Here is a 25982-nt window from a genome sequence, read left to right on the forward strand (position 1 = left end):
TTTTCTCAGCTACTCTCAGACAAAGGAAATCTGTAGTTGTGTTATTATTGTCTGAAATCATCATACTTGGGCTATTTTTAAACCCAATATTAATAAGTGAGAATTAAATGTTAAAATGATGGCTTTCAGTTATACTGTTTATGTTGTTTCAACATTAACTTGGAGACTCAATGTGAAATTATTACAATATATACATATTTAAAGTTTTAATGTTAGGTGCAATTAAACATGATCAATTACAAAAAAAAAAAAAAAGTGCAATTCATTAGTTCATTGTTTTTTTTTTTTAACTGATTGACAGCTCTATTATAAATACAGCCCAAATATTAAATTAGAGGATGTTCTTTTAAGACAATTGTTCAAACATGTACAAGTAAATATTGCATCTAGTTAACTTACAACCAGGCCCTGAAATTAACGCTCGTCAAGCGTCAAATGCGAAAAAAAATCAGCATTGGCGAGTATATGAAACGGTGTCAAACGCCAGTTGGACGGTAATCTTTTTATGAATACTAACAATGCAATGTTGTGAGAATATGAATGTGAACAAACTCGAACAACGCTCAGGACAGTTTACAGGCAAGTACTGCATCCTCACGAAAGTTTAAGTCTTGCCAGTTTGAATATTAAAGAGCAAGAAGATGCAAAAAATAACTCAATTCCTTAAAACTGCATCTCAGACAGTGTGCGAATACTGAACTGAGCTCTCTTTCTCACCATTTTGTGCTTGAAAGGACAAATTCACACAAAATATTATCAACAAATGCCTGTCTCAGCGAGTATCCTAGTAAACATTGTTGGTTTTGGCTTAAGTGAATGTAAACAGTAGAGAAAGACAAAGCACGTGTACGCACATCAGTCTTAAAGTGACAGCAGCCTAATATTTCTGCTGGTGTCTGTGTTTTTAATGTTAATCAAACAACAAAATAGCTTATGTAACTTTAACAAGGATTAATCTAGTTTAATTTATACAGTGTTATTTTACATTTGATTACTTTATTCAATGTCTGTATCTGAAAACTATTGTTACTTATCTTTAGTAATGTTTTACATTTATATTAGTTAGGCTAGTAGTTTTAGCTGTGGAATTGGAATAGGGAATTGTGAATTTTTACTGCCTGCTATTGCAAAAAAAGTTTCATGGCCGGTAAAAAATATTTATGGCCGGTAAATTTTCTTAAGTCACCGGTCTTTGGCAGGTGTCGCAAAAAGTTACTTTTAGGACCTGCTTACAACCTTGTCAGTTATATCACTGTTTTGCAAGTACGCTGTTGTTGTGAACCAGAACTAATTAGGATTCTTCAGTATCAAGTATCAGTATTAATTCTCCTTTCAGGGTCTCAATATGTGAAGCAATGCCTGTGGTCCAATTCTGGTCACAAAAACACCTTCCTTTTATTGTTGGCCATTTTTTCCTTCATTTCATGGTTTTCCTTCTGCATGTTTTCCATCTGAAAGTAGATCAGTAGATCTCAGTTGGTACTCTTCCTCAACTTTATCTATGTCTGATTCAATCTCCCAAATTTCTGAGAGGAGTTTCATGGTGATACTCTGCAAAGGAAAAATAGATGTCAACAAGATGGAAACCATTTCATCACAGTAGTTATGTACAGTTTCCTTTGCAGTCCATAGGCTTCTCCTAATTGGTTGGACAGTACCTTGATGGTGTTTTGGAGAATCTCGCACACTATGTGTCCACTGTAATACTCCTGCGGATCAAACTCTGTCTTGAGAGACTGAAACACTCCATTCATCACTCGCTTCACCTGCACATGATACACCAGCTCAGTTTTAGGTTTAGACTTTCCGAACAGCTTATTCTTTACCCCTTACCTGAATCGCCAACTGGGTCTCAAACTGCTTTTTCTTATTTTCTGATGTCTTCTTTAAATCCTCATACTAAAATATATAAAATGAAGGTAAATGGGAAATTAAAGGGATGCATGACTAAGACAAAGGAGAGAACTATAGCAGTATTATAATCTACAAGGCAAACAAAGGAGAACGTAGGAATTTTGCACACAAGTTAAATTCACAAACTATTTCTTATTAAGTACGATATATTTTTATACCCTGTCTATCAGTCTGGACATTTACCCCCAGCTTCACAGTCAAGGATTAAGCTAGTCCTAGACTAAAATGCATGTTTGAGCTGCTTTAACTAAAGGTAATTTGCACTGACATATCTTAAAAAATGTCAAGAGCCGTTGTTTTGTCTCAAGATGCACACCAGTAATGTCATTTTCTAGGGTATGTTTATAAAAGCTACTTAAATACCTTCATTAAAATAAAGCCTAATCCTGGCTTAGCCTAAACCCTGTCTGTGAAACCGGGCCTTAGTCATCTTATTAAAGGTGCCCTAGAACTTTTTAAAAAAAGATGTAATATAAGTCTAAGGTGTCCCCTGAATGTGTCTGTGAAGTTTCAGCTCAAAATACCCCATAGATTTTTTTATATTAATATTTATAACTGCCTATTTTGGGGCATCATTAGAAACGAGCCGATTTCAGGTTGCGGCCCCTTTAAATCGTGCGGTCTCCGCCCCCTCCCGAGCTCTCGACTCTATCACAGCATAAACAAAGTTCACACAGCTAATATAAACCTCAAAATGGATCTTTACAAATTGTTCGTCATGCATACTGAATGCATGCGTCGGATTGTGTGTGTATTGTATTTATCTGGGTGTTTATATTTGATATTGAATGAGTTTGAGGCTATGCTCTGTGGCTAACTGGCTAACACTACACTGTTGGAGAGATTTATAAAGAATGAAGTTGTGTTTATGAATTATACAGACTGCAAGTGTTTAATAATGAAAATAACGACAACTCTTGTCTCCGTGAATACAGTAATAAACGATGGTAACTTTAACCACATTGAACAGTACATTAGCAACATGCTAACAAAACATTTAGAAAGACAATTTACAAATATCACTAAAAATATCATGATATCATGAATCATGTCAGTTATTATTGCTCCATCTGCCATTTTTCGCTGTTTTCCTTGCTTGCTTACCTAGTCTGATTATTCAGCAGTGCACATCCAGACGTTCTGCCCTTGTGTAATGCCTCAATCGTGGGCTAGCATATGCAAATATTGGGGGTGTACACCCCGACTTTTATGTAACAGTCGGTGTTATGTTGAGATTGCCTGTTCTTCTGAGGTCTTTTAAACAAATGAGATTTATATAAGAAGGAGGAAACAATGGAGTTTGAGACTCACTGTATGTCATTTCCATGTACTGAACTCTTGTTATTTAACTATGCCAAGATAAATTCAATTTTTAATTCTAGGGCACCTTTTAATGTGACGTTTTTATAGATTCTTGTTGTTGCAGCACGGTAAATGTTCCTTCCAGCATCATCTTCTCTTCTGTCAGTGCAGCAACACACATCCTTTTCCAGCTCAACTCAAACTACTACAACAAACTATACACACCTTTTCAGTCCTCAGATCTTGCATCTCCTCATCCATGTTTTGTATAATCGTTTCCATTTCTTTGCACTTCTGCTTCTCTGCCCTCCACCGCTGCTCAGACTGTTCTACTTGCTTCACAAGCTCTAAAAACACACACCAAAATGCACCAAACACTTCATATCAGTGGTTCTACAATTTTTTGTCTATTTTAACAGTTAGAAATTGTAAATAAATCACAAAGAACTGGAAAAGTCATGGGGCCTTTGAATATTTTTGAAGACAATAGAGGACCTTGGAGCCAAAAAGGTTAAGAACCACTTAGAAAACTTGTCCTACAATACAACTAACACCACTTTTATGGTTAAAAGTACCCCACATTTGAATACGAGTTAAAGGGGTGGTTGATTATGATTTCACTTTTTTAACTTTAGTTAAAGGTGCCATCGAACGTTTTTTTACAAGATGTAATATAAGTCTAAGGTGTCCCCTGAATGTGTCTGTGATTTCAGCACAAAAACCCCATAGATTTTTTTTTTATTAATTTTTTTAACTGCCTATTTTGGGGCATCATTAACTATGCCCTGATTCATGCTGCGGCCCCTTTAAATCTTGCGCTCCACGCCCAAGAGCTCGCGACTGCCTTAAACAGCATAAAGTTCACACAGCTAATATAACCCTCAAAATGGATCTTTACAAAGTGTTCGTCATGCAGCATGTCTAATCACGTAAGTATAGTATTTATTTGGATGCTTACATTTGATTCTGAATGAGTTTGATTGTGCTCCGTGGCTAAAGCTAACATTACACACTGTTGGAGAGATTTATAAAGAATGAAGTTGGGTTTATGAATTATACAGACTGCAAGTGTTTAAAAATGAAAATAGCGACGGCTCGTCTCCATGAATACAGTAATAAACGATGGTAACTTTAACCACATTTAACAGTACATTAGCAACATGCTAATGAAACATTTAGAAAGACAATTTACAAATATCACTAAAAATAACATGATATCATGGATCATGTCAGTTATTATTGCTCCATCTGCCATTTTTCGCTGTTGTTCTTGCTTGCTTACCTAGTCTGTTGATTCAGCTGTGCACAGATCCAGACGTTAATACTGGCTGCCCTTGTCTAATGCCTTGAACATGAGCTGGCATATTTAAATATTGGGGGCGTACATATTAATGACCCCAACTGTAACGTAACTGTCGGTGTTATGTTGAGATTCGCCTGTTCTTCGGAGGTCTTTTAAACAAATGAGATTTATATAAGAAGGAGGAAACAATGGAGTTTGAGACTCACTGTATGTCATTTCCATGTACTGAACTCTTGTTATTTAACTATGCCAAGATAAATTCAATTTTTAATTCTAGGGCACCTTTAATGTTGCTGTTAGAGCATAAACAACATCTGCAAAGTTACAATTTTCAAAGTTCAATGCAAAGGGAGATATTTTCTCCAGTTTGAACAATGTAAGGCTGAACACTGCTACTGACAATCGTCATTTTGGCTGCGTAAGATTCTCCAGTTTTGTTGTTTTTGATCAACTGAAGCGTGAAAGAGTTAAAGCTCCGCCCTCTTTTGGAAAGCAACTCATTTGCATTTAAAGGGACACACAAAAACGGCGTGTTTTTGCTCACACCCAAATAGGGGCAAATTTGACAAGCTATAATAAATGATCTGTGGAGTATTTTGAGCTGAAACTTCACAGACACATTCTGAGGACACCAGAGACTTAAATTACATCTTGTGAAAGGAGTCCCCTTTAAAACCTGAATGAAACTTTGGGATCACCTTTCACTTGTTCCTGCAGAAGGCTGATCTGAGCACAGTGCTTGTGTTTGTCCTCCAGGGCCGCACTGAGATCAGTCTGAATCTCTGTCACCATCAGCTGGAGATTCACCATTTCCTGCTGCAGCTGATATGCTTGTGTGGTGGAGGAACTCAATTCCTTGGATAAATGAATCTGAAGAGAAAGGAAATAAACAAATCAAGGTTCACCAGCACACACCTGCAAGAAGACCAAAATGAAACACAGCAACCAATTAAACATAAATCAAATAAGTTTAACATAAATAACATTATAATATAGTGAGCCAATAAGCCAGCACAGCATAATTTAGCAAATCTGTATATACCTTTCCCTGTTCATCCTGAAGGCGGCGAGTCTGAGTGTGTTGCTGCTCCATATTCCTGCACACACAGAGTAAACCATTTGGTTGTGTGTCAATGTTTGGGTATACTGTTTTTGCAGGCTTTTTTGCCTTTAATCTGATTGGAAAGCAGGAAATTGCAGTGTGAAAAAGGGGGATGAACACCTCTTATTCTGTCCACTCAGCTCCCCTGTTTTGTGGTTCTCTTCCTCCACTTGTGAACTCTTCTCCAGAACCTCATTCTTCAGAGCCATGCTCTCCTTACACAATAAAACACAGATGTCATTTAGAAGGAAATTTATACACATCTAAATACAATTAAAGTACAGAAAGTATCCTTAAATCCAAACCTGAATGATTCTCTGAATGTTGTGCAGGATCTTATTTGTTTCTAAGGAGACAGATGAGAGTCCAAAAGAGAAGCGACCCTCTTTTTGCAACTCGTCCACCTAAAAACGATTTTAAAAATTTAGTTTTTTACTTTAATAATCATAAGAAACAATATTAAAAAATCTATATTGCACAAATGTACCTTGCAGGTGAGTAGGTCCATCCTGTGCGCCACCTTTTCTATAGCCAGCAGAATTTCTGTGTTATGCTGGCGAGCCTCAGACATCAAGAATGTTGTAATATCAGGTGCTATAGTTTAATACAAAACTCAGGCAGTGACAACATGCATGATAATCAACTGATCAGCAAAATAAATTAGCAAATATTTTCTTTATGGAAGTTTGAGAGAGTTCATGGCTCAAGTCTTACTTTGGTATGGAATATGGGATGGGCAGATTGAGGGAAATGAATTTAGCTGTGATGAAAAATATGGATTTTGTCTGAAGGAATATGGCTGTTGACCCCAAAAAATGAATGAATAAATAAAATCTTATGAACATACACTATAATTCAAAAGTTTGGGGTTCTTGAAAGAAGTATCTTATGATCACCAATGCTGCATTTATTTGATCAAAAATATGATAAAAACAGTAATACTGTTTAATAATATTATCACAAAGGCTATTTTATATATTAATATATTTTTAAATGTAATTTATTCTTGTGATTGCAAAGCCAAATTTTCAGTATTCCAATCTTCAATGTCACAAGCTTAAGAAACATTTCTTATTATCAATATTTTGATTAATTTAATGCATCCTTACTGCATAAAAGCATTACTTTCTTCCTAAACAAATCCTACTGACCCCAAACTTCTGAATGGTGGTGTATAACATAACATAATATATAATATAATATAATAAATAAAACGAATTGTACTTCTAAAATATAACAATGGATCTCACCTGAAAGCCTTGAGTAATATCCGGGTCTGCGTGAGGTGGCACTGCTTCCTGTTTCTGAGCATCATCAGGCTGACACAACACTAAAACAAAGACCAGTACATGACAGCAAAGAAACAGTTAGGTCTAATATAAGGAAGAGTTAACTAATACTGATTAGGAGATTATTTGTGATTGTTTTCACACATACAAGATGGAGGACTGCATGGCATTTGTGCAGGTTTTGGGGAAGGTGAATGTGAAGGAGAGAGATCACAGGTACGTCCAGATTCACTGACATCCTACACAGAGACATATCTGGGAGTTGTAGTTCTACTTCATAATACATTCAGGAAACAAACCTGAGATTTAAATAACTCCCCAATTCTCCTTACCTCTGTTTCTGAATCACTGGGGTCGGGCTGAGCTGGAATGGCCCCAGTGAGAAATGGAAGCATGGCTTGACCCATCTTGGCTATACGTGACATCAGCCTGGCTTTGGATGCACCTGAAGTCTACAAAAAAGAAAAAATATAGTTGGAGCTTCAGCATTTTGGCCTTTACTTTAGGCATATGGCATCTGTCTGTTTACTGTTGTTAAAGGAAATACTACTCACTGTCAGGTTTTCACTTACAGATTCCACCTTCCCCTTACGAGCTTGGTCTCTAAAAATAAATTTCAATAAATTGTATAAATTCATAGGAATCAGCTCATGGATGCGTGTCTAGAGACACTTAATTAAAACAGCCTTATCACATAATCTTCATTCTTGGTTTAACCTTTAACCTCTATGTACACAGCAAAAAAAAATGTATTTATGAGTATTTTAACTTTTTTTTAAAGTTTAAAGTTTAATTCTCTTTAATTTTTTCTTCTCAGCATAAACCTTCGATTAATCATGACCAAATCGATCAATCGTGATTAATCACCTCTAACATAAAAGTTTGTTAAAATAACGATAAAATGACATATAAAAAAAATGGCAAAAAACTCTTGGATTTTCTCAAAAATATCTTAATTTGTGTTCTGAAGATGAATGAGGGTTTGGAACTACATGAGGTTGAGTACTTAATAACATAAATTTCATTTTTGGGTGAACTGACACTTTAAAAATTCTAAATTTAGTACATAGGTTATGCTGTCTGTACACACTTTGACTCCTCTGTATCGGTTGTGACCAATTGGCTGGTGTTTTCTTCATTTCTCAGAATGTCTGAACAGGTTCCTGGAGATGTACTGAAGGTGTCAACTGATCCCCCACTATGTCGCTCTTTGGAGAATTTAACCTACATGCAGATAAATAGACAGATTTTTAAAAAAAAAAAGCGGTGAGAGAGACTAGAAATGTTTGCTCTGGTATCTTAAATTGTATTCACACCATCAGTGCCTTACTCTATGAATCTCTACATCAAAGACCAGAGTGCTGTTTTCTGGCACATGGTTAGGGACGCCCTTTGAAACCATACTAGGAGGGACGATAAGAAGCCGTCGACCTCCTTTCTGCATACCAAGCATCCCGTCCTCCCATCCCTGTGAGTAAAGGCAACGTAAGAGCTTGATGACACAACAGTTGACAGAACCACCAGTATGCATCTGGCTGCTATACATTTTCTTTTATCATCATTTTTAAAGTCCCCCTGCAGTCAATAATTTTATCCTCTAAACTCATCTTTGATAATCAAAACTAACATTTAATTAATTTCATCATGCCTTAAAATAGCTGATATGATTAGCCTTTGCCTTGACTACATTATCAAACAGATAATAATGTGTTGCTAATGTTACACAAACCATGTTACTGTTCACTATCTCAGAATCAGACAGCTGCCTTCTAAAAAATCAACATCCTTAGAAAGGCTTTGAACATCATAGAAAGCCAGTGGAGAAAAGCCCCGCCCCGCATATTGACAGGGATTGGTTACATATTTGTGACGGTAGGAAACAGGAGCGGTTTTAAACAATGATTTTGACACTGTCTTTGGTACACCGCAGTGTTAAGAAGAAAATTCTTAGCAATGGTGTTGACTGATGAATTTGCACATGGTTTGTCTTAAAGGAACACTCCACTTTTTTTGAAAATAGGCTCATTTTCCAACTCCCCTAGAGGTAAACAGTTGAGTTTTACCGTTTTCGAATCCATTCAACCAACCTCCGGGTCTGGCGGTACCACTTTTAGCATAGCTTAGCATAGTTCATTGAATCCGATTACACCGTTAGCATCTTGCTAAAAAATAACCAAAGAGTTTCGATATTTTTCCTATTTAAAACTTGACTCTTCTGTAGTCACATCATGTACTAAGACTGATTTGTGATTTTCTTGGCCTATATGGCTAGGAACTATACTCTCATTCCGGCGTAATAATCAAGGAAACTTTGCTGCCGTACCAGATGCACAAATAAGAATTGAGAAGCACCCCATGGGTGCAGCAGACGCAGCGGCTGTGACCCCCGAGTAGTGTGCCTTGCAACCATGGAGACGTTTGTGAGAGATGCTGCGTAATATCATTGCACTGCTGCAGCCATGATACGGCAGCAAAGTTCCTTGATTATTACGCCTGAATGAGAGTATAGTTCCTAGCCATATCAGCCTAGAAAATCGCAACTTTTCATTTTCTGTCGGTCTTAGTACACAATTTAACTACAGAAGAGTCAAGTTTTAAATAGGAAAAATATCAAAACTCTTTGGTCATTTTTAAGCGCGATGCTAACGGTCTAATCAGATTCAATGAACTATGCTAAGCTATGCTAAAAGTGCTACCGCCAGACCCGGAGATCGGCTGAATGGATTTAAAAATGGTAAAACTCAACTGATTAACTGAGTTGTAAAATGAGCCTATTTTCAAAAAAAGTGGAGTGTTCCTTTAAAGCATATTAACAACACCACATAAACATACCATATAAACATCATTAAAAACTTCACACCCTCTCACCCTCAGAGCTTTGCCTGCTCCAAGTTTTACTCGCTGCAGCTTTTCTTTTCCCAGACTGGAATCAAATATCTGAAAAAACAGACAGACACTGAACTTTCACATTTATAGATCTCCAGCTGCACAGCAAACATGCCATTTAAATTAGCAGTGAGTTGATTAGTTCAATGGGGGCATGACTTTTATTGAGCCGTGACTAATCAACAAGAATGTGCACACTGAGCTGCTCTGTGCTAAATGTGATCAACTATGATTAAAGAAGTTTAACTAGAAATTCAAGACCATGATGTGCAAAATAAGAAAAAGCAGTGATTCCACTTAAAGTAGGAACTTCAGCAAAATTAAAGTGCAAGACACTATAATTATTTATTTCATCTTTGTATTTTTTAAACACTGACATTAGGACCAAATCAGACATTTGTCTGTACATACAGTATGTACCATAATGCATTTAAAGTGTGATTTGAATATAACGACAATTAAAAGTTTTTAAATGGTCAGACCTGCCCAAGAGAATGGTTCTGTAAAAACCATCCAGAATAGGCCACCTCCACTGTGTCCCCAACATCAACAGCTTGACCTTCGCCTTGAACCAGGTCCTGAGTGACCAGAGAGTCTGATGAAGCCTCACTGTTCCACCTGGCCACACACACCTGAGACAGACAGGCTCAGAGGTCATTTAATTAAATAATACTGTCAATCTGTAACATTTAAAATTGTTTGCATTCTAACAATTTTCAGACTACTGGAGCTTTAGAGAAACAGAATAATTTTATTTTAAAACCAGAATTTTCTTTGATTCCATCAATCTTAAATGTTCAGCAAAGAATACAGTTTTACAAGTATTACCTCCTTACAGAACTCAGGCCTGGACTTTTCTGAGTCAAACATTAAAGACCAGCTCTGTTGCTGGTCATCATAGAAAGTGACATAGTTACAGGGCTGAACCTGTGGACAGGTATACGTAGTATAAATCTGATGAATGCAGCATTTAACAGAACAAAACACAAGACAACACAATAGAATAGAATAGAAAATAGAATACAAAAATTAACACTTACTGTGAGGACAAATCCACGATGGATTCTAGCCGTAGTGATCGGTTTTTGTTTACTGCCATACAACAGAATCTTGTACTATAATCGCAGATAGAAAAAAATGACCAAATGAAATACACACACACACACGTTTACACACATACAGTGTAATATATATATATATATATATATATATATATATATATAAGCTTCTCTTACCTCCTTGGTTACATGGTTTCCTAAAACAGCAGCTCCTATCTTGCCTTGCTTTACATACTGTCCATTTACACTGGTGGAAAATTAAGAAATGTGTGAACTAATGGCAATTAAAAAGTCTCGTAAACATCCTTTAATTGCCATATTTATACTAACAAGCAGAATGCGTGAACGGCTGTAGCAAACATCACAGCTGGAGCACATGGAGGAGGGGCCGGCTTCTGAGGAGGCGGACCTTAAAAAAAACAAACAAACATTAAAACATGACAAATTAATGTTCAAAATAAACCGAACACATGGAATTGTGCCAAAAAGGCTACATGACAATCTGCTGCATCTGCCACATACCTAATATGGCGCAGGTCTTTTTGGGCTGTTTAGGGGCAGTGAATTGAAAGGACTCGTTTCCCTGACTCTCTGCTCGGTCCAGACCAAAGAGAGAGGCCAGCTTTGCCCTAAAGGAACGCAAACACGTGTTATATCTTCACTAATAGATGTAGAGCTAAATTTACATCTCACATTTATTTCTTTATTTTGCCACAATTGTTTCACAATTGCCTATTTTTTTACTTTAACGTAGAATCAGATTTCCATACATATCCAATATGTAGCCATTTTAGATCCCAATGTTCTTGGAAAGCACAATATTTCAAAGCTTTGAGTTAACTATCCTGTTGAAAATGATCCATGTAGACTTTCAATCAACAAAAACAGCAGAAGAATTATTAATGTGGTGTTGAAATTACACATCTCAGACTTTGAGCATCCACAGATGCCGTTGCTACAACCAGCTGTTGACAATATGCTGCCAACAATGTTGCAAGTGAAAACTTTAGAGCATGTTAAGATTTAAAAATATTGCTTATCTTCAGGAAAACAAATGTCAACAAGCTGCTACATTGATGACATGCACACAAGAATCACTGGACCAGCACCAATCAGACACCTTTAGACTTTTCAAACCAGAACTGCAGTTACAGGACAGCAAGGTCCAGTCTAACATCTATAATTAAATCCACATGAAAGAAGACGACCTGCTTTCACTGACCCTTGGACCTCCCTCCACAGATAGTCAGTGTCCCATACAGCCGACATGGCCGCCAGCTTTCTGTCACTGAGGAAAAGGCTAAGAAGCCTTAAAAAAAAAAAAAAAAGAGATATAAAAAAATCTTCCTCCTTTTCCTGTTTTTCTTCTTCCTATCTTGGTGTTCAAGCTACAGTGGGTAACCAGTCCAGATTTTGAGCAGCCCAAATGTAAATGCACTGTAATCACTGACATGTGAATGAAATTACTGAAGGAGGAGTCTCACCTCATCAACGCCGCATATGCTTTCAAAAGTGGTTTCAACAAGCAGAAAATGAAAAGGACAAAATATGTCTGTTATATGTCTGTTAAATGAAAACATTTTTCCTTTTTAAAATGTCTACCTCCTTCTTTTCTCAATTCCCCTTATGTAAATAGGTCATTGACACAAAGTCAAGTTAACCCAAAATTTAAGGTTAAAAAAGAAAAATCAATCACATTATTTGTCAGAAATACCTTGTCTTGAAGTGAGAGGTCTTATTTATTTTCATTACCAATGCCTATATTGCTTTTATCACTACACTCTAAAAAATGTTTGGTTAAAAACAACCCAAGTTGGGTTGAAAATGGACAAACCCAGCAATTGGGTTGTTTTAACCCAGTGGTTAAAAATCAGACACATAATTACTAGAGGCAACAATAATAATCAAAAGGTGTACATTTATTAACAAGCAATTTAATAAATGTTTATTAATCATTATCTTATTAATAAATGCTAAATTATTAAACATATTAATACATTTTCATTTCCAGCATATTTTGGGTTCATTTTAAGCAAGCAATACAGTATTTTTTATACAACAGTTAAATAAAACTACCCAGCACGTTGGGCAAACATTTAACCCAACCACTGGGTTAAAACAACCCAATTGCTGGGTTTGTCCATTTTCAACCCAACTTGGGTTGTTTTTAACCCAGCATTTCCATTAATGAAAAGTGAATAAGAAATTATTGGTGTGTAATCAGTAAAAACAGGATATGGAGTAAAAACTACATAACTCGTTACAAATCTATCATTTAAAAAAAAATAATATATTTTTTTAAATATTTAACACTTCATGTCCCAAAGATTAGGCTAATCTACAATGAGTTGGACAAAAACATTGTAGCTATATTCTGTCATAACACTTACCCACTTTTAGGGCACAGAAAGTCCCCATCGTGATAATCGGGAATAATGTCTTTAATTTTTTCCATAGTCTAATTTCTGATGATCGCACAGCGCTTGAGCCTGAGAGTAGGATGAAATGCACAAATATTTCGCACTTCTCCGAGACTTAATGAGCACAGGTAAGCACGAAAAAACAGTGGTCCCTGATAACACACACACACACACACACACACACACACACACACACACACGTGATGTGACGAGTAGAGATAATCTGAACAGAGCTGGACGATGACATTACTGTTTTCTGCAGAACTGCTTACTGATTAAATGAATAACAAGCATAAAGAATAAATAAATGTGACTTGACTATTAATTGGAGGACCTCTAGGGGTCAATGATGGAACTGCAGCTTTGACAGATCGTTATAAAATCGTATAAAATTAAAACTCTTATTCATCTTATCAACTAAGCATATAACAATATGTTAAGCTGTGAAATTTATCTTTCTCCAATAAACGCTCTTCTTCTGTGTGCTTGAGAAAAAAACATTGCAAATAGACGTACAGCATAACATTAGATCGTCCCAAAGAATAAAGCAGGAAACTGACAAACATTTTTAATTACAAGAACAAATTTCGATGAATAATCACCTCAGCCAATTTTAAACAGGATATAAATCATGTTATTAAAGACTTAATATTTATTAAAGGCATGTTAATGCAATTGTGCAAATTTACAACTATATACAAAGAACTAAGAAAACAATGCTCTGCAAATGTCACTATACACATCATAGCATTTAAAACTAGTTTTTTTTTCAGTATTTGATTACATTTAATATATAATTTACAATGTACAATCACATGAGCTCTTTTAACCACAGGTTCACAATGCACATATTGGGTACATTTTCTGTACTGAGAAAACTCAATACAAAGAAAACACAAATCAGCAAAACTTGATTGACAATCCTAATAGATTTTTTTTTGTCCGTTTAGACAAACAGAAGCCATAGCACATAACATATAAAAAGTTAAGGACTATTATTTAGTGTCAAGGCGTGTCAAAAACCACGGCCCAATGGAGTCCAGGCAACCGTGGTCCGAACTGGTCAAATATAAAATAAAAATCTCTTCTTAAAATTCCAGTCCTTGATTACTGTGGTAAACTCAAATGTCTTGACCGAACTGGTCAAAGATCAAGTTTAACTGACATACTCGGCCTTAAAGCTTGGCTTTGGGCGTATGCTCCAGGAGGTTCTTCATGTCTACCAGAGAGTCCACCAGACCTTGAGCCAGACGTGCCGCATTAGTGTCCTGGCAGCTGTTGAAAGCAGAGACTGCAAAGTTAATGTGAGTATCCATGGGGTTGTAGCACACGCCGTAACCGTCAGGTACCACCGGACCGAAGCACATCACACAGTCTGTTTTAGCTGGCACCTGGAAAAACAAAAGTACAATTCAATCTTGTGTAAGATTATAAGTTTTACATGATCTGATAGTTTTAGTTTCACAGCAATATCATTTTAGCAGATTTGAAGAGCCATCTATTTTAGTGATCAGTTGATCATCACCAAAAATGTGTAGTTAAAGGTGATAAAGAGGATCTTTTCGTCGACTGAGAAACAAAAGACTGTTACAGAGTTTTTGAAATGAGCGCATGCGTAAGCACAACCCCCCTCCTTTTGAGGGAACGCCTCCCAAAACTCGTGCACGAGTATTGGAACACGAGTGTTTACCACCGGCATTCGCTGTATCGTGTTAGTGGATTCATTATGTCGGACTCACCGCAGGTAACTCATAATCTGCAGTTGTTACTCCTGTCTCCTGACAAAAACATTGCATGCGGCGCCTGTGGAGTGTGGAAAGTTACTGGAGCATGCAGCCGCGCTCGTCTCTCACAAGGAACATCATGGCAGTGATTGACAAGCCAGAGGGCCAATCGTTTACGCGCTGATCGTGTAAACGATTGGCTGATGTTTTTAAGGCCCTACCTCGTATGGAAGGCCGTTTCAGCATTAAAACGTTCCAGCGTTACTCGTCGTAATTATATTTTTACTAGTAACAATTAAATTAAAGAGCTCTATAATTTAATTTGTACTAGTAACAATTACAATTACAGAGCTCTATAATTCAATTTTTACTAGTAACAATTATGATTGTAGAGCTCTCTAATTGAATTCTTACTAGTAACAATTATGATTATAGAGCTCTATAATTCAATTTTTACTAGTAACAATTATGATTATAGAGCTCTCTAATTGAATTGTTACTAGTAACAATTACAATTAGAGAGCTCTACAATTAATTTATTACTAGTCATATGTCTCCATTGACTTCCATTCATTTTTAATTATAGAGCTCTGTAATTCAATTGTTACTAGTAACAATTACAATTATAGAGCTCTCTAATTCAATTTTTACTAGTAACAATTACAATTATAGAGCTCTCTAATTGAATTCTTACTAGTATCAATTACAATTATAGAGCTCTCTAATTGAATTCTTACTAGTAACAATTTAATTACAGAGCTCTCTAATTGATTTATTACTAGTAAAAATACACATTAATATGGAAGGCCATTTCAGCATAAAAACGTTCCAGCGTTACTCGTCGTAATTATATTTTTACTAGTAACAATTAAATTAAAGAGCTCTATAATTTAATTTGTACTAGTAACAATTACAATTACAGAGCTCTATAATTCAATTTTTACTAGTAACAATTATGATTGTAGAGCTCTCTAATTGAATTCTTACTAGTAACAATTATGATTATAGAGCTCTATAATTCAATTTTTACTAGTAACAATTATGATTATAGAGCTCTCTAATTGAATTGTTACTAGTAACAATTACAATTAGAGAGCTCTACAATTAATTTATTACTAGTCATATGTCTCCATTGACTTCCATTCATTTTTAATTATAGAGCTCTGTAATTCAATTGTTACTAGTAACAATTACAATTATAGAGCTCTCTAATTCAATTTTTACTAGTAACAATTACAATTATAGAGCTCTCTAATTGAATTCTTACTAGTATCAATTACAATTATAGAGCTCTCTAATTGAATTCTTACTAGTAACAATTTAATTACAGAGCTCTCTAATTGATTTATTACTAGTAAAAATACACATTAATATGGAAGGCCATTTCAGCATAAAAACGTTCCAGCGTTACTCGTCGTAATTATATTTTTACTAGTAACAATTAAATTAAAGAGCTCTATAATTTAATTTGTACTAGTAACAATTACAATTACAGAGCTCTATAATTCAATTTTTACTAGTAACAATTATAATTGTAGAGCTCTCTAATTGAATTCTTACTAGTAACAATTACAATTATAGAGCTCTATAATAAAATTTTTACTAGTAACAATTATGATTATAGAGCTCTATAATTCAATTTTTACTAGTAACAATTATGATTATAGAGCTCTGTAATTGAATTGTTACTAGTAACAATTACAATTAGAGAGCTCTACAATTAATTTATTACTAGTCATATGTCTCCATTGACTTCCATTCATTTTTAATTATAGAGCTCTGTAATTCAATTGTTACTAGTAACAATTGGGATTATAGAGCTCTCTAATTGAATTGTTACTAGTAACAATTACAATTATAGAGCTCTCTAATTGAATTCTTACTAGTAACAATTGAATTACAGAGCTCTCTAATTGATTTATTACTAGTAAAAATACACATTAAAGATATGTGTAATTGCAGAGCTCTATAATTGAATTACAGAGCTCTCTAATTCAATTGTTACTAGTAACAATTGAATTAGAGAGCTCTCTAATCGTAATTGTTACTAGTAACAATTGAATTACAGAGCTCTCTAATCATAATTGTTACTAGTAACAATTGAATTAGAGAGCTCTGTAATTGAATTATAGAGCTCTATAATCAAATTGTTACTAGTAAGAATTCAATTGTAGAGCTCTCTAATTGCAATTCTTACTAGTAATAATTAAATTATAGAGCTCTCTAATTCAATTGTTACTAGTAACAATTTGATTATAGAGCTCTCTAATTGAATTACAGAGCTCTCTAATCGAATTGTTACTAGTAAGAATTAAGTTACAGAGCTCTATAATTCAGTTCTTACTAGTAACAATTAGAATTAGAGAGCTCTGTAATTGCAATCTTACTAGTACAAATTTAATTACAGAGCTCTACAATAGCAATTCTTACTAGTAACAATTGCATTACAGAGCTCTGTATTCGGCGACATATCATTATGCTAATCGTGCCTTATGCATATTCAACTGGGGTCAGTGGCGTAACTTTGTTTTACAAAGTGGGTGGGACAAGAATGTGTATGGGTGGGTGTATGTTGTATTATTATTACAATAATAATATGATATTAAAATTATAAATGTGTTCAAATATTATAGTTTTCCTACATCTGCTATAATACAATATCGTTAGTCTCGAGAGTATGTACATTAGTTAATAAATACGACGATCCGCATTTAATAATTGAATGTCCTGATGGGCTAGTGGCAGTTTCTCCGTTTAGGGTGCAAGAGGTTCCCGGTTCTAATCCAACCATGTGTAAAAAAAATGTTCTCATTAAAACCAAAGATTTTCATCAGTGATTGTATATCAAGAGCAGGGATACGTTTATATGTATTTTGTTTTTTGTGATTTCAACGTATCGAATAGAGAGTCTCCGCAACAGCGATAGATTGAACTGCTAATCCGTGTGCACGAGCGCTGTGAACCCTGTTGCACGCGCCTCTGATAACAGTGACAACGAGCACTCAACAACATAATTTCAAAAACAACACATCCCAGCGCCAAATCGCCTATTATTAACACAAATTGATAATCAACTAGAGGTGTTTATTTTGTATTAGATATCCGCGATAATCATTCTATTATTGCATAACAATACTAAATATAGGGCATTTCACCCTATATTATGTCCAGTGATATGGAGTGTTCTTGGCTCTTAGCTTTACCAATATACAAAGGTGAATGAATATAACGACTAAATATAGGCTTTCATCTCAGGCATCATCTTAATTTTGCTTTAATGTGAACATGATTAATATGTTACCTAAGTCTGTAAAATATTTCAGGATATTTCAGAACCACGCTACAGGGCTTTTATTTTGAAACGCACCTTTGTAGGCGGGAAATCTGCAATCTGTTTTGCATCTCATGAATAGGAGTTTTTACTAGTAATAATACAATTATAGAGCTCTGTAATTAGAATTGTTACTAGTAAGAATTGAATTAAAGAGCTCTCTAATTCAGTTTTTACTAGTAACAATTACAATTAGAGAGCTCTATAATTCAGTTTTTACTAGTAACAATTGAATTAGAGAGCTCTCTAGTGGAATTGTAGAGCTCTGCAATTGGATTATTACTAGTAACAATTGAATTACAGAGCTCTGCAATTGAATTCTTACTAGTAATAAATGAATTGTAGAGCTCTCTAATGGGAATTGTTACTAGTAAAAACTGAATTATAGAGCTCTACAATTCAGTTGTTACTAGTAAGAATACAATTGCAGAGCTCTATAATTCAATTAGAGAGCTCTACAATCATAATTGTTACTAGTAAAAATTGAATTATAGAGCTCTATAATTGTAATTGTTACTAGTACAAATTAAATTATAGAGCTCTTTAATTTAATTGTTACTAGTAAAAATATAATTACGACGAGTAATGCTGGAACGTTTTTATGCTGAAACGGCCTCCCATATACCTCGTGCACAGATGATGTATATTGATATTATTCCTTTCAGTGCACCTAATAAAGTCTTTTATCAGTTAATAAAGACAGTTTCAAGTAATATTGCAAAAATGTATAAAACAAAACATCCTCTTTAGCACCTTTAATGGTGAACGGTACCACTCTGCACGTTAAACTGCACATCATACTGAACAGAAGGAGTTTGTTTTGCAAATAAGCATCTATTTCACTTCACTACAGTTACCTCTGACCCTGGACCTGAGAGCTCTGTTTGGCATTACCTGGCTGGTGGAGAGGTTGAAGTGCAGTGCCACAGCATATGAGGTATCCATGAATATCTCTGGCAGGGCGGCCAGGTCCTCAATAGCCTGCAATTTCAGTCCGAGCAAATGTCTGTCGATGGCTTGACCTCGGATGGCCTGCACGTCCACACACAGGATAAAGAAAGTGCAATATATTTAGTGCAGACTAATAATGATTGATGTATATATTTAGTGCAGAAACACAATGACGGTGAACTGAACATCCCCAGCTTGCATTTACTCACCATGTCTGTGTAAGCTCTGTGTGCTTTAATAGCTTTGTCTAGCAGAGCCACTTTCTCTGTGTTCTGTCAATCAAATTGAGATTGATACATTTACATTTTCTTTCATGCCAGATCAAATTTCACATGCACTTGAAAAAGCTGGTAAAAGTTTGGGGTCAGTAAGATTTTTTTATTACTTCTGGAAGAAGTCTCACCACGGCTGCATTTATTTGATGAAAAATATAGTAAAAACAGTAATACTTATTACAATTTAAAATAACTATTTTCTATTTAAAATAGTATAGACCCTTTTACTGTTTGTACACAATGATGACGTTGCAACGTATGCACGCGCATTTTGGCAACGGAAATGGTGTTGTTCCCCATAGGTTCTAACGTGTTAGCAACTCCGAAAGTGATATATATCTACAGCTTCGCGAGCGGATTAAGCAACACAGACAGATAAAGTCAACTTTTTAAAATAACTTTATCAAATGGTATCCGGCTATCAGATCCGTGTAGTTGAGTGGATAGAAGACGTTAGCAGATGGCCAAATACAGTGGCCAGATATATATACATAAACCAGGGCTCTCAAGTTTTAAAGACAGGCAAGAATGACAAATATCCAACAACATGACATGATTTTTAAAGTGACCAATAACATCGATGTAATACACTATAATTTATTTAGTGCTAATAAAATTATTAAGCCTATTTGGAGAGAGAGATGTTTAATGTGACAAAATGTCAGTCATCGTGTGATAACGAAAATATAACTAGGTCTAGACTACTGATCAGGTGTTTTCAGTGAACAGGCTGTAAAACTGTTGACTAAGTTCAGACACTCATGAAAAACTGATGCTGATTATCTGGGAAACATTCTCTAACAGCAGTCAAGTTGTCAATGTTTGTGTCAAACAAGCTGTGAATTTGTTGTAACATTAAAATAAGAGATCATGACTTATTCTGTGCTCAAAGTGATGCTCAGAGCTGTTTTCCTCTTTGGGTGAACGAGGATGATGGCGAACAATTCCAGGATATGCTTTTTTTTCATTGGCTGTTGCGTTAAATCTTACCCAGATACAATAGTGCTATTTTCTGATTGGCAACTGTGTACCCTCTTTCTTTTTTTGATTGGCTGATAAGTGGCAGGCGACTCCAGGGGAGACGCGCTTGATTCCTGCCCGGCGCAGCGGCATATTAAATATATGAAAAATAGTTTTTCTGCGTGAGAAATACAATGTGTGGCGGGAGTACGTGACAAAAGACCGAAATGAGTGACACTTGAGAGCCCTGAATAACGTTCAGAGTTGCTAATACGTTAAAACCAATAGGCAACAACACCACTTCCGTTGCCAAAATGCGCGCGCAACTATTTGATCACGTGGGCTGTAAAAGGGTCTGTGATTTATTCCTGTGATGGAAAAACTGAATTTTCAACAAAATTATTCAATGGAGAAATTTTTTTTTAAAAAATTACTGACCCACAAACTTTTTAATGCTAGTTTATGAGAATGTGGATTAAACTCAAATGTGTACTAGAGGTGACCGCACATGTTTGGCTGGGTCATCCATGGCCTTGACAAATCTGGCAGAGTCAACTGAGGTTGAGCGTATAGTGTCAGTTCGGCCCAGTCTGAACATGCGCAGAGAAGCGCTCTCATAGGTAGGACAACAGCGCTTGTAAATCCTGAAACAGCGAGTTTGCGCATCAACTGAATAATCTAAACTGATCATCAATTTCATAATAGCAATAACCTTACAGTTAAGATATAATTATGGGAAATAATATTAATGGCATGGCGGTGAGGTTTACCTGTAGTACGCCAACTGGAGAGCGATCTGAATAAATGCATCAGGGCTCATCTTCTGTGACTTTGGGAAATCTTTGCCAAAATGGGAGAACACATTGACTTTTATGTCCAAGTCATGAACCATGCTGTAGAGGAAGAGAAGAGATTCAATATTTAACATACTGTAAATATTACTGCGAGTAAGTGGAATATCTCAGCTTCTCACATGTTCATGTTTTGTTTGGCCTCCTCAATGTCTTTTTTGATCTCTGGTGTGATGTTGAAACGAAGCTTCTGAGGCATTCGCAGCGGGACCATTGGGGTACGGACCATCTCTGACTTCTTCCTGTACAAATATAACAAAAAAGTGGTAAATCTTAGCTGTGTTATGCATGGTTACAATCTAACCATGATAAAACAGTTTTTCCTCATTTAATCATTGTTAATCTTACGTATATTCCACCACATGGTCGATCAGTGACACGATAGGAGGGCCCTCAGCGGGGGCGTGTTCATAGATCAGCCCACATGTCCCATCCTCTCCAATGATAAACTAGAAAACACAACAACAGGATCTTGTACTTGATATATTTCTAACATTTGATTTGTCAAAATGATATGTTCATTTAGAGGTTTATAGTTTTGTTTATGTGGTCTACTAGAATAGGTTTACATGATTTAATGTTCAAATAATTCATTATTTGTCTTATAATTTACATTGTTGCGGCACCAGTTTTCACCCTCTATCTAAACACTGTTTCAGTTTCTTTAAAGCCCAGTCTTCTCCGATTGGTCAGTCGGCCCCACTCTGTTGTGACTGGCCTACCGCTTCCTGGCCTTATAACTACTATTGTTTGAGGGCAAGCCATAGTAGCTAGCAGGTGGCCATTATGCAAATGTGTAACATGTTGACATATTTATGTCACAGACATATTGGCAGGACTACAAACGAGGCATTTCAGACATATGTTTTCTGTTGGAGTGATTAACTCCATTTGCTGTGGACTTTGTGCCTTATAACTTTGCAGATTGTTTACATGCACAAACAGCTACTTTACACACTACAGGAAAAGGTAAAATCAAAAAAAGCATAATAGGTGCCCTTTAAGTTTAAAGGCCCACACACTTTCAGATGGGTCTAACCTGCAATGTTTTGTCGAACCAGCGATTTCCACTGTTCCACCTGCTGCCCCCTCCATGCAGCATCTGAACTCCAGCTCGGGTGCGGTACATGTCATCAGACGCGCGCGGCAGGGCAGCATCCAGACAGACTGTGAAGATACTCTTCTGAATGGCTCTCACCGACTCTTTATTTGTTTTATCTGAAAGGGACATTAAAAAAATAAAAAATAAAATAAGGAACAGCATAGAAAAAACATATGCAAAACAGGCCTATAGAGTAAAGTTTGAAATTAATATCTTTTGTAACATTAGAAACGTCTTTACTATCATTTTTGATCAATGTAACGTGTCCTTGCTGAATAAAAGCATTAATTAAAATCATAGTGATCCCAAACTTTTGAACTGTAGTGATTTAAATGTTTTATTTTTAGTTAGGCATATCAGCATTGCCCACCCTTAATGAGGTTGTTGTAAGCTTTGCCCCAGCTGTTGCGGTGGTTGGAGGTGAGGATGCCAATAGGCTCTTTGTTGGATTGTAAGGAGGAGTTCCAGATCTTCTCCAGCTGAAGGTAGATCTGGTCTACGGTCAATGGTGTGCCGTCACTGTTGTATACATCCAGCACAAAGAACTACAAGTTTAAAGAATGAGTTAAAAAGACACTTATTATCATCAAGTATCAAGTCAAACAGTATTAACAGATCACATTCACTACAGTCCTGGATGCAGAAAAATATATAGAATATTTTAAAATGTGTATGTAATAAAAAAAAAAAAATTACATGGCATTTTTTCATGGTAGGTTAGAAATATTATAGGCTGTATGCTACTGGAAGTTACATTTGGACCCTGCCTGGAAATTTGTAACAGGGGCTGACCTGAAAGTTGTGAACTACAGTGATATGCGTGGGGGGTCTTTTATCCAAGGCATAGTTGACCACTGTGTCCCTCTTTGTCCCAGGGATCCGGCAGGACGAGAGCACCTGATAGTACTGGTTCATACAGAGTGGCTTTCCACCCAGATACTCCACTGGCAATGTTTCACTAATCAAAGAGCAAAGACATGATGTCTGACTGGACTATTTTACTGAACTTTATACACTGAATTTAATCAATAGTAAGTGTCATGGTCATCTAAAGCATATGCAGAGGAAAAATGTTTCACTTACTTGTCAATCATGCTCTTAAAATCTAAAACCCCAGCAATCAATTTAGCAGCATATCTGTGAAGAACAAAAAAAACATATATATTTTTAACAGTCATTTTAAACAAGTTTCACATCACCATATGGCCAATAAATGATTCTACTATTAATACTGTAGCACATGCTGTACCATGTGCCTTTGACTTATATGACTTATGATATGGACAGAACACACTTTGCTTCTGATCTGTTACCAGTTTTAGCTGTCATATGTGTGAAGAATGGCTTCAAGCCAGCACTTTACTGAGAGCAACAGTTTATACTCTCTGAATTTGCAAAGTTCAACTTGGCAAGAGAGGGTTAGTCTGTACAAAGGTGACCATAGAAGTAACTGGAAATAACTGCCTCACCCTGCTGTAGTCACTCTGGGTTAAACCGTTATACACAAAAATAGTCTTCATTACTATTTCTGTTTTGTACCCCATTGGTAAAGTTTTTTAAAGCATAAAAAAAAAAACTATTATGAGGTTTATACTTAAAACAAGAAAATCTGATGGAGTAAGAACAATAAACCTAATTCATGATATATGAAATATATATAAAAAGATAATATATTCTTTATCACAGGTTTGCTCATCTTATTTTAGGAATGGTAAGATATTTAATTGGAAAACATAAACATATAAATATATTTTATATTTATGTTCAAATAGAATCATTTTATATTTCAAGTAAAATATATTAAATAATTTTCAGTGTATGTAAATATATATTTATGATGAAATATAAAACATAAATAAATAAAATAAAAATATAAAGATTTTTGTCATGGCATAACTTTAATCAGGATCATATATATATATATATATATATATGTTAAATATATCTATAAATATATAAGTTAAACATATAAAAGTATTTTATATTTTAAGTAAAATATATTAATAAATTTTTAAAAAAAATCATTGTATGACTTTAATTATTATTATTATATTTTTTTTACTATGTGTAGGCAGATAACAGCACACATTTAGTTTTAAAGGACCATGTTAAAAGCAGTTGACACTTCCTATGATATCTGAATCCACACTGGTCTGACCTCATTTGGCCTTGACGATCATTGAACACCATACGGGGAAGGACAACCCCAGGACTCGAATGAATAACAACAGGCATCCGGTAGTCTAGGTAGGCCGTTTGTAACCACCAGTCAGAGAGCTAGAATTGGAAATGATAGAGAGACAATGAGAGATAAGAAGAAGCCCTTGAAAAGAGCTAGTCTGCCCCTAGCAAATTTTTACCCAGTTCTCCATCTTCTTTGCTCGTTGTTCCAGGCCCTTCTGAAGTCTCTCTCCTGCACCGCCCGGCTTCTGGAACTCCTCCAGCAGATGCCGGGTGTGATTCAGCTCCTCTGGGTCCACGATGGGATCCAGGGCAGCCAGATAGCGGTCGCATGTTTGTTTCAGGGGTGGCACTGGAAGTTTAGGCAGACCCTCCTGATGGGCCAAGTAGCGACCTGTGATCCGTGTCACTGACACTGGTTTTACCAGGCCGGAGGGTTTCACCATGCCGGCCTTGACCTAAAAATATTCCAGATAATATAACAGCAACTGCATTTTATCTTAAAACAAGATACATAGAATAATTAGATTTTTTGGGTTATTGATGACTGACATGTTAAAAGCGAAATCACATTAAAAAAAAAAAAATCTATTTCGCCTTATAATATATATATATATATATATATATATATATAGAATGTATTTTAATAATATGATACTTTGGCATTGGCCTCTGAAGATCATATTAGTACCTAAAAGTGTCCTATTATTTCACACAAATGCACGTTAACAAGCTAATCTAGTTCTACATTTATAAATAACTGGACATGTTAACTGTAATAATCAAATAAAAGACACGAGTCAGCATTGCACATGACTGCCAGTAATGCAACATGCAATAAGACTGTTGCGCATGTCGTTTACAAACTTAAAAGCTTTATTAGAGACCATTTATACATCCACACAATGTGTTGTTAGTTACCTCCATTTAGTATTTAAAAACTGTCAGTGAACACTTGTTTTCTTATCACTGCCATGAACGGTGTACTTCCTACTGCCTTAGCACTACCGCTATCTAACCATAAACAACCTGCATGTCAGTAAAACACACCTCATTACACGCTGCTCAGACAGTCAGCTACCCTTGTTTATGTCACTTAAAAGATCAGACTATGTTTAAAAACAGGGACATATGAATTGTTTACTCACCATCGTTCTGACAAGAATGCCTAACATAACTGAAGTTCACTAAAACGCCCCCAAACCAAGGCCCGAGAGGAGGGACAGAAGCGGTCAGAGTCCACTGAACGTGAGCTGCAGAAATCCCCAGAGCGCCATCACTGCTGCGCTGCTGAACTCCACCGCTAGACGGCGCGCGAGTGACGAAAACACAC

General features: G+C 35.8%; 2 protein-coding genes across 2 annotated transcripts; both read right to left on the bottom strand.

Annotated features, from left to right (window-relative positions):
- Positions 1-1332: 1332 nt before the first annotated feature.
- On the bottom strand, positions 1333-13309 carry fkbp15a (FKBP prolyl isomerase family member 15a). The gene is made up of 24 exons (XM_067408209.1): positions 13245-13309; positions 11377-11483; positions 11185-11263; positions 11032-11101; positions 10837-10911; positions 10625-10723; positions 10279-10428; positions 9779-9847; positions 8241-8378; positions 8001-8134; positions 7465-7513; positions 7243-7362; positions 7059-7149; positions 6872-6951; positions 6336-6420; positions 6109-6215; positions 5927-6025; positions 5742-5836; positions 5562-5616; positions 5218-5389; positions 3442-3563; positions 1834-1899; positions 1659-1766; positions 1333-1551 (listed from the first exon to the last, which is right to left on the bottom strand). Exons 1-24 carry the CDS (start codon positions 13307-13309, stop codon positions 1423-1425), a joined length of 2364 nt encoding a protein of 787 aa, XP_067264310.1. The 3' UTR covers positions 1333-1422.
- A 524-nt stretch (positions 13310-13833) lies between these two features.
- On the bottom strand, positions 13834-25933 carry crata (carnitine O-acetyltransferase a). Its single transcript, XM_067407741.1, has 14 exons — positions 25798-25933; positions 24829-25107; positions 24627-24745; positions 23552-23605; positions 23261-23426; positions 22839-23013; positions 22406-22584; positions 21715-21815; positions 21489-21608; positions 21286-21408; positions 21024-21159; positions 19490-19552; positions 19224-19361; positions 13834-14665 (listed from the first exon to the last, which is right to left on the bottom strand). Exons 1-14 carry the CDS (start codon positions 25822-25824, stop codon positions 14450-14452), a joined length of 1896 nt encoding a protein of 631 aa, XP_067263842.1. The 5' UTR covers positions 25825-25933; the 3' UTR covers positions 13834-14449.
- Between the last annotated feature and the right edge of the window lie 49 nt (positions 25934-25982).

The sequence above is a fragment of the Chanodichthys erythropterus genome, chromosome 13 (assembly GCF_024489055.1).
Source record: "Chanodichthys erythropterus isolate Z2021 chromosome 13, ASM2448905v1, whole genome shotgun sequence".
NCBI lineage: Eukaryota > Metazoa > Chordata > Actinopteri > Cypriniformes > Xenocyprididae > Chanodichthys > Chanodichthys erythropterus.